The sequence below is a fragment of the Protopterus annectens genome, chromosome 2.part0 (genome assembly GCF_019279795.1).
Source record: "Protopterus annectens isolate FY-2018-M chromosome 2.part0, PAN1.0, whole genome shotgun sequence".
NCBI lineage: Eukaryota > Metazoa > Chordata > Ceratodontiformes > Protopteridae > Protopterus > Protopterus annectens.
The window spans coordinates 781,651,556-781,671,200 of record NC_056728.1 but is presented as its reverse complement, the minus strand read 5'-3'; the positions used below and the strand labels follow the sequence as shown (position 1 = coordinate 781,671,200).

The following is a 19,645-nucleotide window of genomic DNA, read 5'->3' as shown; positions in this document are numbered from 1 at the left end:
TTACAGCATGATACTTCATTTGGTGTTAAGGCAGAAGAGGTGTTAAAGAAAATGGAGGACAAAGCTAAATCAATGCAAACTATCAAAGATTTTTTACAAGTACAGCCACCTAGGTTTAGTAGACACTGACCTACAAAGAATTGGTCCTTTCCTGTGTCAGACAGACCTCAAAGGGGCAGATCCAGACGTCCTAGAGACAGACCCCAGGCGCAAGGTTCATACAGGTGAAAGCAATGGGGTGCTTCTACCTCCAAAGTTGGAGAAGACAAATCACAACCTTACAGGAAACAATCCCAATGACTTCCCCCCTGCCTGCACCAAGCACTTATCTCCTGGCAGCACCCTTGGGGGAAAATTAGCACTTTTTGCTCAAAATTGGCACATTATATCCTAGGACAAGTGGGTTCTAAACAGTGTCACAAGGCTACAAGTTCCATTTCCATACCCTGCCAAAGGCAAATGGATGGCCAGATCTGCCAAAAAATCAATGGGCAGAGGCACAAAAACAAGTCTCATCCCTCATGGACATGGGGGCCATTCAATAAGTACCAGAGCAAGAGCAGGGACAAGGATTTTACTCGACTGTTCTTGGTACCCAGAAAGGACAAGGCCTGGAGACCAATACTGGACCTAAGTATTCTGAACACTTTCCTGGCTATACCAAAATTCAAAATGTTAACTTTACAGCAGCTTCTGCCCATGCTGGGCAAGAATGCTTAGCTTGTGACTTTAGACTTGAGGCATACCTGCATGTCCCAATCAGACAATCATGCAGAGGATACCTCAGATTTAAGGCTGGCTCAATGCATTACTAATTCTCTGCACTGCCCTTTGGCTTATCTACTGCGCCCAGGGTCTTTACAAAGTGCCTGGCACCAGTAATTGCATTCTGCAGACAAAGAGGAATACAAATATATCTTTACTTGGACGACTGTCTAATTCAAGCAGAGAACAAGGACATTCTTCTACAGCATCTGGTGTTTGTGAAAAGACTTCTAACATGCCTAGGGTACACTGTCAATGAAAAGAAATCAAAACTAGTACCCTCTTGAGAGAGAATATTCTTGGGTGCAAGCTTAAATACAACTGCCCAGATGGCTTATCTCATGCCAGACAATGGCTACTGATTACCTATTTCAAGATGTTGGTAACAAAGGCCCTGTTATCTGCAAGAAAAATTCTGCAGGCTTTGGGCTTCATGGCATCCTGCATTCTATTAATTCCAAATGCAAGACCGCATATGAGGAAACTTCAGTGGTACCTAAAAAGTGTTTGGGCTCAACATTGCCACAGCCTGGAGGCAATAATTACTCTCATTCCCTGCCTGCAACAAGAGTTTCAATGGTGGTATAGGGCTTGTCACCAGAACAAGGGACAACCATTCACATTGCCCCCAGCCAGGCAGACACTAACAACGGATGCATCGGATTATGCCTGGGGGGCCCACATGGCAGGAAGATGCATTCAGGGCACATGGCCCTCAAACCAAATGCATCTACATATCATTCAAAAAGAGATGCTAGCTGTTCAAAATGCCCTGACAGCCTTCAAGGACCTACTTCATCCGGGACAACTACTGATAACGACAGACGATACCATGGTCATGTGGTATATAAACAAACAGGGGGGCACGCATTCTTACCCCCTTTGCAGACTAGCCATGACTTTGTGGGACACAGCATTGACTTACTAAGTACATCTGCAGGCACAATTCCTGCCAGGAATAGAAAATGCTCTGACAGACGAACTAAGCAGAAACTTCATGGATCCCCATGAATGGCACCTGGATCGACAAGTCTTCAGCATGGTAACAAGGAAATGGGGATGCCCGGACATAGATCTATTTGTCTCCCCTCACAACTACCAACTAAAAAGATTTTGCACAAGGACTTATCACAGACAAGCATGGAAAGTGGACGCCCTATCTTTCAGCTGGAAAAACCTTTCAGTATATGCCTTTCCTCCACTGCCACTCCTCCCCAAGGTACTCCTAAAGGTCGTACAGGAGAAGCCAAAGATGATACTGATTGCCCCAGACTGGCCCCGCCAGTGCTGGTATCCAATCCTAAAGAATGTGTCTCAGTGCCCAGCTTGGACCTTACCTCAAGTACCCCATTTACTGTCCCAGCAAAACAATCAGATCCTGCACAGCCAACTCGGTACTTTAAACCTGGCAGCATGGCGGATAATGTAATCATACAAAATACACCTCTCAGTAAAGCTGTGATGGATGTCATTTTGGAAGCCAGAAGGCCCAGTACTAGAAAAATCTTATGCTGGAAAATGGAATAGATTCTGTGCTTGGAACCAGGCACAAGGAACTGATACAGCTGTACCAAATATTCCTCAGATTTTGCAATACTTAACTGAGATGCTGGACAAAGGCTTATCTTTTTCATCAATTAAAATTCATGCCTCTGCCATTTCGGCTCATTACAATACTGAGCCACCAATCTTTTCTCATCCTTTATTAAAGCAGTACCTCAGAGGAGCCAAAAATTTAAGGCCTCCAAGGAGATCACCAATACCTGCATGGGACCTCATCTATGTCTTGGAAAAACTCACCCTGCCTCCTTTTGAGCCAGCTGCTACTGCTAAATTTTTTATCTTGGAAAACAGCTCTGCTCCTAGCAATAACTTCTGCAAGACGAGTTTTAGAGCTACAGGCACTCATGGCTGTGGAACCTTTTATCATGTTTTATCCAGACAGGGTTTCTCTGAGGACAAACCCGACATTTATGCCTAAAGCTGCGTCCAGTGTGGCCCTTAACCAAACCATTCATCTGCCAACTTTTTATCCAAACCCATTGAAGAAGGGGGAGAAAATTCTGCATTCTTTGGACTTGCACAGACAGCTTAGATTCTACTTGGACAGAACCAAAGCGTTCAGGAAGACAGAGCAATTATTAGTGGCATATGCTGCAGGATCACAAGGAAAGGCTATCTCAAAGCAGACTATTTCAAAGTGGATAGGCCACTGCATTCGTTTCTGCTATTTTCAACATGGCAAGCCAGTGCCTAAGGGCATTAGGCCACATTCAACCAGAGCTGCAGCCACTTCAGCAGCCTTTCTCAGGGGAGCACCAACCAAAGACATTTTACAGGCTGCTACTTGGAGTTTAGTGCACACCTTTACAAAGCACTATCATCTGCCACTCTACTCTAAATCTAGGGCAGACTTTGCCACTGCAGTTCTGCAGGGCCTCATAGCCGCTCCTAATACTGTTTAGCTCCAGCCTCCCAGCCATAGCTTTGGGACTCTACCCAAATGTAATGACTGCAACAGTGAAACACGAAGAACATAGTACAGTTGTGTACACTCACCATAAATGTAGATGTTTGAGTGTTTTCATTGTTGCAGTCCAGGTTACCCACCCGCCATCCCCCTTTTTTCTGCTGGAACTTATCTTTCCTTCTCTGATTTGTACAACCTATGTGGTATATTTGCTTGTAGATGAAGGTCAAGTTTATATTGGTGCATGTAATTTTATATATATATATATATAAATTTTGGCTACCCTTTTAGGGGGCACCTGACATCTGGGGCAAGAAAAACTGAAGAAAATGGCATTGGCTCCTCCTTTTATATACCCCTGACGTCAGGGAAGGGGCGACGGCAGCCGACGCAGGACCCAAGACTTTGGATTTCAGGCTGATGAGGGCAACCTGCCAGCAGGATTACCCAAATGTAATGACTGCAACAGTGAAATACACTCTAACATCTACATTTATGGTAAGTGCCCACAACTGTACTTTTTCATTTTTGCTTCCCAGTTCTTCTCACTGGCTATTATTTCTGTGCCAGTTCTAATGTGACCTGTTAAAGGCATTGATGTTTGTGGGCTTGGTTTCGGTTTCAGGACCACAGCCTTTTGGGTACAATGCCTTCTGCTTCGCTGATGATGATGATAACTTTAATGCTGAGACATGTGAAGTTTGTATTTCCTTGGCCTTGGGAGTTTCATTTAACCAATAAAGATTGATCCTAATACTGACTTGGACAACATCATTGTGGTTTTCTGCAGGTTTTACCTTCAGGCTCTTTTCCTATAGGTCTTAATCATGAGGCTTGAACTTGATGGGACCATTGGCTTCATTGTTTTGGGGCTGGGCATGGTCCTGATTCCTTTAGCCTCAGTCCTGATGTACTTTGGTACTGGTGCCCTTTGCCTGGAGTGTTAAATATCAATTTCAGCATTGACATCAGAGGTGGTGCTAAGTGTGCTGCTGTTGGCACATGTAGCAGTGTTAGTATTGGCTTTAACTACAGACCATTTCGTGGTTGCCCCTTCAGCTGGTCTGTGTTCTCAGCAGCTGAGCAGACAGTCCAAAAGACATTTCCTGGATCAACAAGACATATCTGAGCTATAGTCTGTCTTCCACCTCCTTGGATCTTTCCCTTATGGGGTTAACTAAGAAGCAGAGGGATAAAAGGAGATACCTGGAATCTTGGTTGGATTCTCCATCCCAGATGCAGATAATGGCAGTAGTCCATTTCCCCATCGTCTACAGACGACCCCTAGTTCAGGTGAGGCAAAGGGGGAGGTAGACTGGCAGTTGGTGCTGAGGATTGTCTGTAAGCTGTAACTTGTAATACAGGGTTTGATACCCTCAGCCCGTCATTTGCTTACTGGGTGGCTTTGGGCAAGTCACTTAACCCACAGTGCTTGGAGGCAACTGGGAGTTTGGGATAGGCTCCTCAGTGGTCCCCTGGACTGTAAGCCTAGTAACTACATATGAACCATGTGATAATACAAAGGATTGTGCAAAGAAGCCTTTTAATTCCACTGCCCTGCCATCCATCTGGGTGGCCTCCCCTCTTAAGAATCTGGTAGCTCTCGTCAGAACTGCATGGGAAGAGCACAGTGTAGTTGCGCCTGTTCCAAGGAGGCCAGGCAAGATTCACTGGGCTTTCAAGGATTGGACTTGCTGATTAGACTGACATGCCAGACTTTGTTGCTGTGGCGATCATTAAGAAGGCTGCACATCTGCAGAATCCTGCTGTCCATCTTTCCAGTAAAGAATACAGAGTATAGGGAAGATTAAGAAAGTAGGTTTACTTTGCTCTACATTTTTTCTGGGTGGTAAGTTATCTCTCAATTCCGAGAGCTGTCTGACTGGACCTGATTTTTTTTTACTGCTGGCTGTTCGGCGCACACCCTGTAATATTGAATGCCACCATATCCAGCTTGTCAGGTGGTGCTGTCTCCTTTTCAGCAAAGAATGTTGATTCTCATTCCATTTAAAGAAAATGTAACCCTCAAAAGATAGTCTTCAGTAAAGATGCATGTGGAGTCGTGCAAGTCTTATGACAAGGCCCTCACAACCACCAAAAGTAGGTAATATATGACCTTCCTCACTTTGCATCTTTGTTTAGTGTTCCTGCTTTGCAGATGTAATTCATTCATTTTTCTTTTCATTTGTTTTTTATACATTTGTTAACTGGGTAAGCCCACTGGATATGTGGCCTTTTTCAGCCATATCCTGGAGGCAGTGTGTGGTTAATTGACTTGCTCAGATTTGCACAGTAGATAAATGGGGGTGCAGGATATCAAACCCTGCATGTTTTAGTGCAGGAAGCTTCTTGCTGAGAGCTCAGAGCCTTAATTCTTTCTGCATTGACCGATACTGGTTGTAGACCAGGGTCTGTGTGCCTAGATGTGTCCTCTTTAATGTGATGACAGTGTGAATAGGAAGGAGAGAATATTTGAAAAAAAAAAACAGCTAAGAGATGATTTCCAGGAAAGAGATCCTGTTACCCACTATGGAGGGCTGTATTCAAAAGAATCAGCTGCTTATGTTGTTTTTTATTTTAGATGTTTATGGCTGTGCCAATTGTATGGAAATGCATAAATTGTTGTGGTACTGTCTTAGTTTTTTGCAGACTTCTGCATAGCTGTCTTTGGGAAGTCAGATAAGCTTACTATCCCTGTTTGCAAGCATATGCAGAGATCATCTTGATAACATTGGAATAATAATTGTGTTGTAAAGCAGAATGATCAGTACTTGGAAGGCATGCATGTTTAGACCGGTTGCTACTTCACTGTACATTGGCAGGGGGAGGGGTCTGTCTTATAATAAATAAGACGCTGGTTATATATTTGGAAGTTCTGTGTGATATCATTTGGGTAGATAATTAACTGCAATGTCTTTTATTTTAGGTTTAATCTTCCGGTATCCTAAGGAAGATTATGAATCATTCAAGTTGTCAGAATCTGTACCTCTTTTTTGTCTTCCTATGGGAGCTACTATTGAATGCTGGCCTCCTAATACAAAACAACCGTTACCAGTTTTTTCAACATTCGTGTTGACAGTATCTAACTGGGAAAAGGTGAGGAAATTGTACACTCGTATATGGAACAATTTTATGCTGCAGCTTGCCTGTGTCTAGTTTTTATTCAGTAACAGTTGTTAATGTGCTCATTATTTGTGAGTATTTGGAATGTGTAGTTTTCCAGACAGTTACAGCACTTGGAAAATAGGTTTACTGTGGTTTGTTCATTTACTGCCGCAAAGGAAGTTTACTAATTTTCATTGGTTACCTGCTGTAACAGTGAAGCAGGCATATGTTGGCGTTATGATCCTTACAAAAATTCAAACAGATTACTGTTTTGAAACTAATTTAGTAAAGGTTTAACATGAAATGGTACATTAACCCTAGAACTTGACAAAAAATACATTTTCATTCATGCTTTCAGAACTGACCATACTATTTGCTGCATTCACACTCACAGCCTTAGTTGTCTAGATTGCCTTGTCTCATTCAGTCTTGCACCACTTGTAAAAACAGAATACCCTCAGCACTTCTATTTTGGTGCAACTTCAGTGTGCAGTTCATAGTATTAAGTAGCCAAGTTGTTTTAATGTATGAAAGTGATTTTAACAGAACAAAGAAGCAAAACAAATGATTTACTTTAGTAGAAAAGAATTGTTACATTTGTAATTTCTTTCACTGTGATCTCCAGGCAGTTGCTGTCTAGCCTGACTGCAGTCAGGAGTGTAACACCCCACTGATTTCTCACAGGTATTAATGACTTAAAGAACATACAACTTTGGAAGATGGAAAATTTTCCCATCTTTCTCTGTTGAAAATAACGTCCTTTGTGAGCCCATAGCTGCCACTTAGGAGCATCCCAACATATCAGGTAGCTGTTCAAGTAAATGGGAAAATAGTTGTCTAATTACTAAAGTCATGAATAAATGTAGGATATATGCTTGTTTGCAGCATTTCAGCTGCAGATGGCAGTGGGAGTGAGTGGAAAGCTCTGCTAGCTGCAGTATATATGCCAGGTTGAATGTCCAAATGCCATATCACAAATGACTGACAAACCCAGTGCTCTGCTCACAGCATTGCACTATGCTGACTTCTAGGAAACCATTTGAAGACGTAAGTGCTGACAACTGTTATTAGTCAATCCAGCTGATCATAGTATGAATTTCATCACCATCAAGTGTGACCAGCAGCCATGTCACTAACGTCTGCTTTAGCTTTATGTTTCCATCCTGGGATACTTTGTTTAGACATATTACTTTATTCAGTTTGTTACTGGCATATTTGAGTCAAATGATAATATACTGTAGCTGCATATTTAGCTGTTTGTGTTGTAAATCTTGGTCTGGACTGAGAAGGTCCATTATTTTCAGTCAGTAACACTGGATCTACAGGCTTTCACTTAGCTTGTCATGTAGAACTTCCTCAGTCTACAAGTGTACCCTTTTATCCACAGTGCTATGCTACCCATCTTCCTCTCAATCACATTTACCCCTTCTCAAATTTGCATCAGAGGAAAATGGCCATAGACTGTTTTCCACTTTTTTGTTAAAAAATTGTCTGATATGTAAAGGCTGTCTTATGTTCGGTTGCTATACTGTTGTATGTTTTTCATTTTACTACTCCTGTCAGACTATTCAAACCTGAGCCCTTTTAATTCCCCCTTCCCTAGGCCTTGATGTTCTTTTGCCAAGCCTTGGCACTTTCTTTTGGTGTTTGCTGTTCTTCTGTTCTTTGTTGTTTTTCTTCCGATTGTTAAAACTCATTTGGTCACTTTACTGAGTTAAGTTCGTGTGCCTGTGGTTGTTTACAGTGGTTCGATGTTGTACTTTTTATCAGTGTGATGTTCTTCGTGTTTCACTGCTGCAGTCCTAACCATTGTGTTATCCATGCTGTGGTAGCCCTCAGTCGGTCCGAATACCAGAGTCAAGGTTTTGTGCATTGGCTGCTGTCACTTGCTTGCTGACATCAGGTCATTCGAGCTATAAAGGAGAGCAGGTGACACCATTACCTCAGTCTTTCTTGTCGTGGGGCCTGCAGCAGAAACAATTCGCAACAATGCCGGTTGGCTGTTTACAAATTTCGAACTTCAGCTGAAAACGTCTAAAGCGAAGTACCCCGTTGGGGATCCTTCCTTTTTCTTGTACTAACCGATGTCCGAGAAAGTCAATAAATGTCTCGCCTGTGGAAAGCAAATACCACACCAAGACTTCCATTCTTACTGTGTCACTTGCTTAGGCCTAGATCGCGACGTATCCCGCTGTCGGTTTTGTGCCCTCTTTCATGCTGGAACTATTTGTCATAGAGCTCTGTATTTTCGTCTTTTGTCTCCAATTACCGATATGGCGCCCATCAGTCAGCAAACCGCAGATATTCCGAAAAAACATAAAGGTAAGGATAGAGACAGACCGCATAAGGCCAAGGCTTCCAACACCACTGCTAAAAGGGTTGTCAGTTCTTTGGAATTCTGTGAGGTGCTTTCGCAGCCCCTGATACCAAACTTGATTACTTCACAGGCCTCTACTGAGACCCTTTCGGAGTCCTGCATGCCGCAGAAAACTACATCATCTAATGAGCCTTCGTCTATCTCTGCCTTGGTTGGTTCCGGAGCCGCTACATAGGCATCAGCTTCCAAGGATACCACTCACACTTCGGAATTCACTTAAAGGCCTTCACCCTCTCTTCCGACTAACACACCAATAGCACCGAGGGATACTCTTCAGGCCAGACTTAAAGCTACTCCAAAGAAAACAGCAAATAAGTCTCCGTTCCACTACTCCTCCCCCTCCTCAAACTAGAATGCTTAAAATGGTGGAGGGATCTCATCACTTTCATCCGGGGTAATCAGGCCACACCAGCCAAAAGGAGAAGGAAACCTTCTCCAGACATCCAATCGGATTTAGGCTCATAGGGATCTGACTCCTCTGTTTTTGAAGAGGAAAATCCTCTTACTGCCTAGGAAGACTCAGATGCAGAAGAATCTATTCCTTCTGCATCACCTCCAGAGGACATTTCCTTTGGGGAAACCCTCCAAATCCTCACGGAACATTTCCAGTGGGAATCGACTGATTTCCCTCAATCCAAGAAAAGACTGAGTTTCTGGACCTACCCCAGCACAGGCCTCTGGCCATCCCACCCATTTTGGAGGTGGTAGATTGCTTACCAAGAATCCAGCCTTACCCCTGACACCCTTTCACCTGCCCCCAGGAAACCTGACCGATACTACAGGGTACCTGACTCTCATAAATTCCTCTACAGAAATCCTGTAGCAGATCCAGAGGTGATTACTCTGGGACCTAAGGGAGTTAAGGCTACCTCTGCAAAGAATCCTACTCCCTCAGACAAAGAATCCAGGGCCCTGGACAGATGGGGTAAAAAAAAGTATATACCTCTGCAACTTTAACTAAAAGGGGTCTCAAGCTATCAGTTCCATATGTTAAACTGTCAGCAGCGCACACAGGAACCTTTGAATCAGAAAATTTCTGTTTTTTCAGCTTTTGCCAAAAACAGAGATAGCAAAATTACTGCAGTCTTCATCTCAGGTGGCAAAGCACTGCTTGCACTGTGGATTTGACACCCTAGAAGCTTCTAGCAGGGTAGCAGTGACAGGATCTATTATCAGAAGACATGCATGGCTGAAGGAACAACTGCTACCTGATTATGTCAAAGCTAAAATCATGGATGCACCTGTTGATAAAGACCGCTTGTCCGAATAGAAAACTTGAAGAGGTACTTAAAAAGATGGAAGACGAAGCAAAATCGATGCAGACTGTTATAGATTTCCTTCAAGTACAACCCCCTAGGCTCAGCAGAAATGTTCCCTCTAAACACTGGTCCTTTCCTGCACCAAACGGGCAGGCACAAGGCAAAACCCATAGGGACAGACTCACCAGGATTAAAACTCAGGGCAAGCAAAGAACAAAACAGTGGCCCCCCTCAAATACTAGAGCAGGGAGTTCAAAAGCAAGCCTGTATGGAAAAACTCTCAATGACTACCTTTCCCATCTCTGCCTGCCTCCACTATATCAAATGCTAGGAGGAAGGCTATCTCTATGCAGAGAAAATTGGAACTCTATAACAAAAGATCAATGGGTCTTAAAAGTCATTGCTCAGGGGGTACAAATTCAATTTTCAAGAACTACCACCCCTAAGAGGGTACCCAGACCTACCTCCAAACCAGTGGGTAGAAGCACTAAAAGAAGTGCAAAACCTAATATCCATAGGGGGGAGTAGAACCTGTACCTCCAGAACAAGTTGCAAAAGGATTTTATTCCAGACTGTTCCCAGGAAAGAGGGGACTTGGCGTCCCATCCTGGACCTATCCTTTCTCAATACCTTCTTGGTACTCCCAAAATTCAAAATGCTTACCTTAATAACAGCTTTCTACTAATGCTGCCAAACAAAGCTTGGATGGTCTCCTTAGACCTAAAGGATGCTTACCTGCACATCCCAATAAGGGAATCTTGCAGAAACTTCCTGTGCTTCAGAGCAGGATCACTACACTTTCAATTATCTGCTTTCTCCTTTGGCTTTATCTACTGCTCCCAGGGTATTCAACAAATGTCTAGCTCCAGCCATTGCCTTTAGCAGGCAAAACAATGTACAGATTTACCCTTACCTGGGCAACTGTCTCATCCAGGCAGACTGCAAGGAGCTGCTCCTGCAGCACCTCTCATTTGTAAAAACCCTACTCACCACTCTGGGGTTCACGATCAGCGAATGGAAATCAAAACAGATACCTACCAGGAAAACCATATTTCTGGGAGCCTTACTGGACACAAAACAGCAAATGGCCTTTCTGTCCCCAGAAAAGCAAAAAGGTTTCCTACCAAAATGCTTCTACTCTGGCCTCCCAAACCCATCTTTCTGCCAGGAAGTTCCTGCAAGCTCTAGGGTACATGGCCTAATGCATCCTCCTGGTACCTCTGGCCAGACTACACATGAGGAAAATTCAGTGCTACCTAAAGAACCTATGGTGTCAACAATCACAACATCTGAACACCTCCCTGCCTGTGATCCCTTGCATAAGATCATAGTTCCTCTGGTGGGCCCAGGCCTGTGCTCTGAACAAGGGACTTCCATTCACCCTCCGTCCATCAGACCATAACTACAGATGCTTCGGACATAGCATGGGGTGCTCACCTAGAAGGCAGATGCAAGGTCTCTGGGATGCACAATTACTACCCTTGCACATCAACCAAAAGGAAATGATAGCAGTACAAAATGCTCTGGCATCCTTAACCCTACCTCAAACCAGGGGTTCTTCTCATAAAAACAGACAACACTGCAGTTATGTGGTACATCAACAAACAGGGAGGGACTCAATCTTACCCCTCTGTGCAGACTAGCCATGAACCTGTGGCTAGCAGTCTCATCCATGGGACTGCATTTTATAGCCCAATACCTACCTGGCATCAACAACACCCTGGCAGACCACCTAGGCAGAAACTTGCTGGACCCACACGAATGTCAAATCCACAGAGACATTTTTCTGCAAATTACCCACACATGGGGGGGACCCCCCCCCCAGGTGGACCTCTTTGCCTCTCATTTAAATTGAGTACAGAAATTCTGCACCAGGGAGTACCATCACCTGGCCTGGAAGGTCGATGCCCTGACCTTCCCTTGGAATACCCTCTTTGTGTATGCATTCCCACCTCTACCTCTCATTCCAAAAGTACTAATAAAGATAAGGGTGGAAAAACCAAGAGCAATTGTCATTGCCCCAGATTGACCCAGACAGCATTGGTACCCCCTTGGCAGCTACCTGTGGTGCCTCACCTGCTATCTGGGGGGGAGGCAATGCTGCACCCAGACCTTCAGACACTCAAGCTCTCTCAGCATGGCTTATTCTACCAAAACCAACAAGGAATCTATGCTAAGCAAGCAAGTCCTTGACATCATTACAGAAGCCAGAAGGCCCAGCACCAGAAAATCTTACTCTGGAAAACAGAAAAGATTCTGCCAAGGGGGCAGACATGCATCTGCCCTCCAGTCTTCTTATTCTAGATTATTTTGCTGAGCTTCTTAGTAAGGGTCTCTCCTTTTCCTCCATAAAGATCCATGCCTCCGCCATCTCTGCACACTTTGATACAGAACAGCCATTGTTCTCCCACTTTCTTATCAAACAATTCCTTAGAGGAGCCTCTAATATCAGGCCTTCCAGAAGACAGACCACCCCAGCCTGGGACCTGAACTATGTTTTAGAAAAGCTTACTCTGCCTCCCTTAGAGCCTGCAGCGTCCTCAGAACTAACGTACCTCTCTTGGAAGACTGCCTTTCTCCTGGCTATTACTTCAGCCAGGAGAGTGTCAGAGCTTCAAGCCGTAATGGCCATTGAGCCATTTATCTTCCATGCAGACAGGGTCTCCCTGAGAACCATTCTCTCCTTCATGCCAAAGGTGGTTTCAAATGTTACCCTCAACCAGGCCATCCACCTGCCCACCTTCTTCCCTAACCCTCAGAACAAGGGTGAAAGGATACTGCATTCTTTGGATGTGCACAGGCAACTCAGATTTTATCTGGATTGTACAAAGACATTCAGGAAAACTGACCAGCTCTTGGTTATCTTTAAAACAGCGGCACAGGGGAAACCAGTATCCAAACAGACCATTTCCAAATGGATAGCACACTGCATCCAGTTTTGCTACTCCTTGCATGGAAAACCACTCCCTAGGACCATCAGAACCCATTCCACTAGGGCAACCTTTACTTCCACAGCATTCCTTAGAGGGGTACTCACCAAGGACATCCTGGAAACTGCCATATGGACTTCAGTCCACACCTTCACCAAACATTACCATCTGAACCTATTCTCAAAAGCTTGGGCTGAGTTTGCCTCTGCAATTCTGCAGGGCATGCTCACCCAATCTTAAGTTTTTATTAACCTTCCACCCTTCTCCTCAGCTTTGGGAATCTTCACAATGGTTAGGACTGCAGTAGTGGAATACGAAGAACATAGTACAGTTGTGTACACTCACCATAAATGTAGATTCGAGTGAGTTCACTGCTTCAGTCATGCTTTCCCTCCCTCCTTCCCCCTTATTTCTGCTTTCCTTAGAGAGAGACATATTTCTATGAGGTTCTGTTACCCCAGGACTACTAGTAATTATTAAAATTGGACTTCTTTGGTTGGTTAAGGCAAGAAAAACTGAGGTAATGGCATTGCCTGCTCTCTTTTATAGCTCAAATGACCTGACTTCAGCCATCAAGCGACAGCAGCTGATGCATAAAACCTTGACTCTGTTATTCGGACCGTTTGAGGGCTACCCACAGCATGGATAATTCAGTGGTTAGGACTGCAGCAGTGAGCACACTCGAACATCTACATTTATGATGGTTTACACAACTGTACTCTTTGCTTGTTTAGTGACTTAATTTCTAGTTTGTTGGTTGAAATGGAAAGTAAAGCTACATGTAAGTGTGGACTTAAACGTCCCTCTCAAGACAGGCATACCTTGCATGATGCCATTCTTGAGTTGGAATGCATTATTTAAAATTTAAAAATTGTGGTAGAAAGAAAAATCAAGTTTATTTTGGAACGTTCAAAAGGGAGCTCTGTGTCCACACCTATGAGAATTCCTTCTTATGCTGTATTTAGGTTGACTTCATTTCTCTTGAATGGCCGAACTTGAGTCAGATGAGTCCTCCAAATTTAAATAGAAAGGTAAGGGTAGAGTTAGAGAGAGAGAAAGAGATAAAGTGAAAACATAGAGAAGATAGGACTAACTGTTGCAGAGAGGTTTTTCCTTGCATTAAAAACTTAAAGCAGAACATCCTCCTACTTATACACCTTAGTGTCTCTAGACAGCCTGTAGTTTTAGTTGAGTTTTAACTATACGCAAAGTTGTTTACTTCGTGTGTCATGCTGATTTAAGGAAAATATTATACCATCCAGACCTATGCCAGATACTTTGTCCTCCTTTGGCCATTTTGTTACTATGGGTATAGACTGTAAGAACAAATTGAGGACTGTTCGAAGTTGCTTCAGTAAATGTTGGATGAAAAACTACGAACCAAGTGAAAAGTAGAAACTCCAGAGTACCACCAATAACCATAAAATAAAATCTCACCACAAGATCGTCGTTGTCATGGAAATTATGACTCATACTAGTTGTACGCAAGTTAAAAACAGATTAAAAAGTTAAAAACACAGCCGATTTAGCACTTCCACCCTTTAACAATTTCTAGGGCATCATAAGAGTGAGGTACATCAATAAACCATCCATTTTATACAAATTCGTCACATGACTGCAAATTAACAACTAATTAAAAATGGTTAACACTTAAAATATTAGACAATGTTATTGTAAACCATCTGTTAACACACAATTGCACTCTAAACTCCTAACCTTTTCATTTTAAAAATATGTGCATATGTAATATAAATAAAAACATAGAACATTCTCATACCTTAAAAACTGTTTTAACTAACTGTTAAGGGCAAAAGAATATCATAGGACAACAAATAACTGAAATAATCCTATTAAATATGTGCCGCCCTAAGTTTCAGTACATTTACAGAGCAGCAATCGTTGATTCCTGGATGTTCCATGGCATTCAGTCTTAATTGCCATGTTGTTTCACTAGTTCTAACAGTCTTGAAGTCACCCCTTCTCTCATTTTGATTAACCTTGTCAATAACAAAGAATTTTGTTTGTGTCTTTCGGCTTTTCCCAGTTAGGGGTCGCCACAGTGGAACTCCGGTCCGCTAATGATTGGCAGTTGATTTTTACGTACCGATTTGCCAGGCCTGACACAACTTTCAACGAAGGTACGCCCATTCACGCATGTCTCCACGCAGAAGACGCTCTAGCTGAGAATCTAACCAGACAGCGTCTTATTGTGAGGCAACAACACTACCGCAGCACCACCACCGCGGGTTCATCAATAACAAAGAATAAACATATTTTAACTCGCATCAAACTGTGGGAGTATAAAGTATTTATCTGTTTTCTTATTTTTAATGTCTCTATTGTGTTCAGCTATTCTAACCTTTAATTTATGTATGGTTTTGCCTACATAAAATGCAGGCACTCCCATACATGTTGCAGTGTAAACCACCATCTTGGTGTTACAATTGCAATGACCTGGACACTGAATAGTTTTATTATATTCATGTATAGTAACATATGAGCCATCATTAGTAAACCTGCAGTACCTACACATACTTAATTTTTGCATTATAGATTTATTGTTTGACATTTGTTTTTATACTGTTCGAATATACCTTTAAGGTTATTTCCTCGACTGTAGATGATCTGTGGTTCCTTACCTAATAAACTTTTCAGCTCATTAGTTTTAGTTGATGCCAAATCCCAGCACATCTTTAACTCCATTTTTACTGAAAGGGCATCCTGATTGCATGGTAATACCATTGCTTTATTTTGAACACATGGTAGTGAAGTACTAAATGTTGTACCCAACTCAGTCAGCAGTATAGGGCTATATCTACATAAACGTTCTTTCATTAGTTCATTTTTAATTCTTATTAAATGCTCCACTTGGTAAACCTCTATCTTTAAATAGTCCAATCAAAATAGTCATTTCAGCCTTAAACATTTCATTGGCACTCACCAACCCAGATAAATCATACCATTTGTCCTTTTTATCACACTTTTCTTTTATCATTCATAAGACTGTTATTAACATATTCCAAACATATGCGGAATAACCGTAAGTAGGTTAATAACATTAATTGTTACAAAAATATAGTCATCCTCAGTCTGGTTTTCAATGCCCTACTAGGCCAAATTGGTCAGCTGCTAATTAGTGTCATAACCCAGGTCATCTTAAGTAAATGTGGTCCTCCATCATTGTACTCCTGCCCCTGTGACAAATTAAAAAAGGAATTTAGGCACCTTTTCTTCAACATGTAATTTGGCTAAAATACCCAGGAATATTTTACAGGCAGTGTCCAGAGCCCATTTCTAAAAATATGGTTGATTAAGAAAGGGATGAACTCTCTTCATTTAGCAGAAGTCCCCAAGTTTGTAGAGGACATTACAGTTCTTTTGAGAAGAGAAGATGGTCAGCTGACTCCTTTTACCTCTGTCAGAGGAGGCTAATAAATAACTAAATGAATAAAATAGGAAGTAAAACTGGAGCTGCTGTTCTGTGTGGTGCCACCCTTGGTGTATCCTTTGCAGGATATATGAAGGGGAGCACTTTTTTTTTTTTAACTAGACTCGTCTTTCTAGGATGATGGGCTATTCTTGTTGGCCACCCAAGGGGCATTCTATGGAGAAAGAGATGCGCAAACTAGATGTTACCTTGACAGCAGTGTCATCCAGCTGTCCATTGTCTAGACCATATAGTGTGCTTGTGCCCACTGTGGTCTGTTGGAGAATCAAGCCATCTTATACAAATGCCATACTTTCAACTTTACGTTTTAGAAACAGCACAGCATTCTATGTATTGGGTTTATGATAGTGACCTTTAGGAGACACTTTCTGCCCATTGACATGTAGTACTGTACAGTGGATGGGTTTGCCATCTGCCAAGACTTTAGGATCTGGCAAACACATACACTGGCACTCTTCATGCATCAAAGGGCCATCACTCTTTGGATCAGGAAGCATTGTTTCTCTTAGATAGTTGAAGAAATGGAAAGTACATACTGCAATGAGTGGAAAATTCTATCCAGAAGAGTACTGCATCTTAAATACTCAGGGAGTTGATACCATGGATCCATCAAAGTTAAGCAGTTGTGCTGGCCCAAAGTCTCAGGTCCTTGTTACTTTCAAGGATGCTGAAGATGACCCCACAGTGGATACCAGAGATCCTGATCCCAACATGTGAATTGAGAGACCCTGCACTGGCTTGGTGCAACATCACTGTGGATAAGGAATGCAATATCCAAATGCCACCTTGTCATATGTTGCCCCCCCCCATATCTTTGTCCCCGTGCTTTTTCACATGCCTCGCCTAGGCAGAAAGATGTGGCAAGGAGGGAGGTGCACATGCTATTAAAAAAAGTGCCATCCTGGAGTTCCACCAAGGACTTAACTACTATTCCATATTCTTTATGATACTACAAAATAAAGCGTGCACTTAAGACCCCATTTCAGAGTTGAGCAGCCTGCTTTATCCCAAAAGGTCTGTTTGCATGGGTATCCTTCAGTCTGACTTCCATCCCACTAGGAGACTGTATGTGTTCTGTTGGTCTCCAGTACATACATTCGCACATAAAGATTGAGAATTAGTTAAGTGAATTCCTACACCATCAGACAGAAGCCTGTTATTAACAGCTGATGACACATTCTTCAGTCTCACTTTCCTGAAGTTATGCATCTGATGTGTCCCACTAGTAGGAAATCTCATTTGTCTACAAGAGACCATTTTGTTTTCCTGTTTGCGTAATTGGTTTCTGGTGGCCAGTAAGTAAGACCGGGTCAAAAGGCACAACATATCTTTGACATATTTCACTCCTTAGGAAAGCTACTAAACCTCACATATTGGGAAACCCTGTAAAGTTTGCCATACTCTTACCTGACAAGACTTTTTGTGCCTTTCCTTAGATGGCAAGGTAGATTGAGCAATTTTGCACTTACAGAATAGTAGAAGAATGCCCTTTGCAGTATTCCATACTGTTGGGTTATCTCCCCAAATAACCTGGATGTCTGTCTAGCTTACCAAAGCCAAAACCTTACATACAGCATTCATCTGCAGTATAACTTGTGCCCGTGGGCTTCAGGGTACATAAGCAGATGTAGGAGTGTGAAAACCTCAGACTATTTTGTCACCAGCCCGAACACAGGTCCTGAACCTGTCACTCTCTCCTGCATGTGGTGGTGGTTGTCTTGTGCCATCACTGGTTCGGATAAATGTTCCTTTGGGGAACCACCATTGTTTTTTTCTTAAAAGGTTTTGGTGTTTTGATACTATTACATGAGACAGCTTGGAGAGGAAAGTGATTGTGGTATCTCCACTCCCAGTACCTCTCTTGTCTAGGTGCAAAGCACAGTTATAAAAAATCGCAGTATTTGTTAGTATATTGTACCTAAAACCTTATGTATGTGCCTTTCTTCCCTTAATACTTGCTTGGAGAACCAATACCTTAAACACCTCTCCTCAGCTAAAATTGTGGATCCTTCCACTTCTGACATCCACCTGTTCTGAAGAAAAAATTTTAGAGGCCTGTACCTGATCCTTTGCCTGTCCAGTTGGATGTTTCAGAATGTGTTGTGCATTTGATTGATCATCGTGTTTCACTGCTGCAGTCATTACACTTGGGTTATCCTGCCGTCAGGCGGTCCTGCAGTCGGCCAGAGTTCCAAAGTCTTGGTCCGGCGTCGGTTGCTGTCGCTTCTTCCTTGACAGTGCACCAGGGGTATATTAGGTGCAGCCGATGCCATTTTCTACAGTCTTTCTTGCCACACGGTGCCAGAAGCAAAAGCAGTTCGCAAGTGCCGGTCGGCCAAGTCCTGAGATTTTCAATTCGAATTTCAGAACCGAAGACTTCAATAAAGCTAAGTACCCCATTGGGGAAACTTTTTCTTGCCTCAGTCCGATGTCGGTAAAAGTTAATTGTATTTCTTGTGGGAAGCAGATACCTCATAAGGATTTTCATTCTTACTGTATTCCATGCCTAGGCCCAGACCACGACGTCACTAGTTGTCGGTTTTGTGCTAGATTTAACAAGCGCACTATTAAATGTCGGTTTGACTTTGCCCGACATTATTTTGGCCGAAGGTTCAATTATACCATGCCATCGGAACAACCGACGACCGGAATACACAAAAAGCGCAAAGACAAGGATAAGGACAGGCATCCGAGGCCCAAAACTGATGATGAAACCTCTTCTAGGCCAGTCGCCGGCTCTCCGGTTTTCAGTGAGGCGCCTTCGCAGCCCCTGACAACCACTACCTTAGAACCACAGGCTGCCTCCGACTCCCACATTGAAATGGCTAGGCCTCTGAATAGTCAAGATTTAGGGACTGCAGAAACTAACCCTTCAGAAGGGTCCGGAGACGCTGAGCAGGCATCTGCTTCTGAGGGTGTTTTCAGACCTTCTCAGCTTACCTTCAAATCTACAGCCAAGGCTAAAACTCCTTTAAAGACAAAGAAGCAAGTGCAGCATTCACCTGGACAGGCCTCCATGCCTAAAAAACAGATGCTCAAAATGGCTGAAGACTTAATTACTCTGATCAGGGGTTCCCATCCACCTTCTGATAAAAGGCCTAGGCAGGATGCAGACTATGATTCCTCTGACCAGGTTTCCATTTCTTCGGATTCCTCTTCAGATCAGGAATACTCTTTACCCCCCTATGAGGATTCTGATGCTGAAGAATCAATTCCTTCAGCCTCTCCTCCAGAGGTCTATTCTTTTGGGGAAACGTTACATACCATGAGGGAGCATTTCCATTGGGAGGT

General features: G+C 43.0%; 1 protein-coding gene across 1 annotated transcript in view; it reads left to right on the top strand.

The window, feature by feature from the left end:
- Window positions 1-19,645, top strand: part of DENND4C (DENN domain containing 4C) — a 2,492,302-nt gene that overhangs the window by 158,164 nt on the left and 2,314,493 nt on the right. Inside the window, exon 2 of the mRNA XM_044061083.1 lies at window positions 6,162-6,331. Within this exon, the coding sequence (XP_043917018.1) occupies window positions 6,239-6,331 (93 nt within the window). The 5' untranslated portion in view covers window positions 6,162-6,238. The remainder of the gene's footprint in view (window positions 1-6,161; window positions 6,332-19,645) is intronic.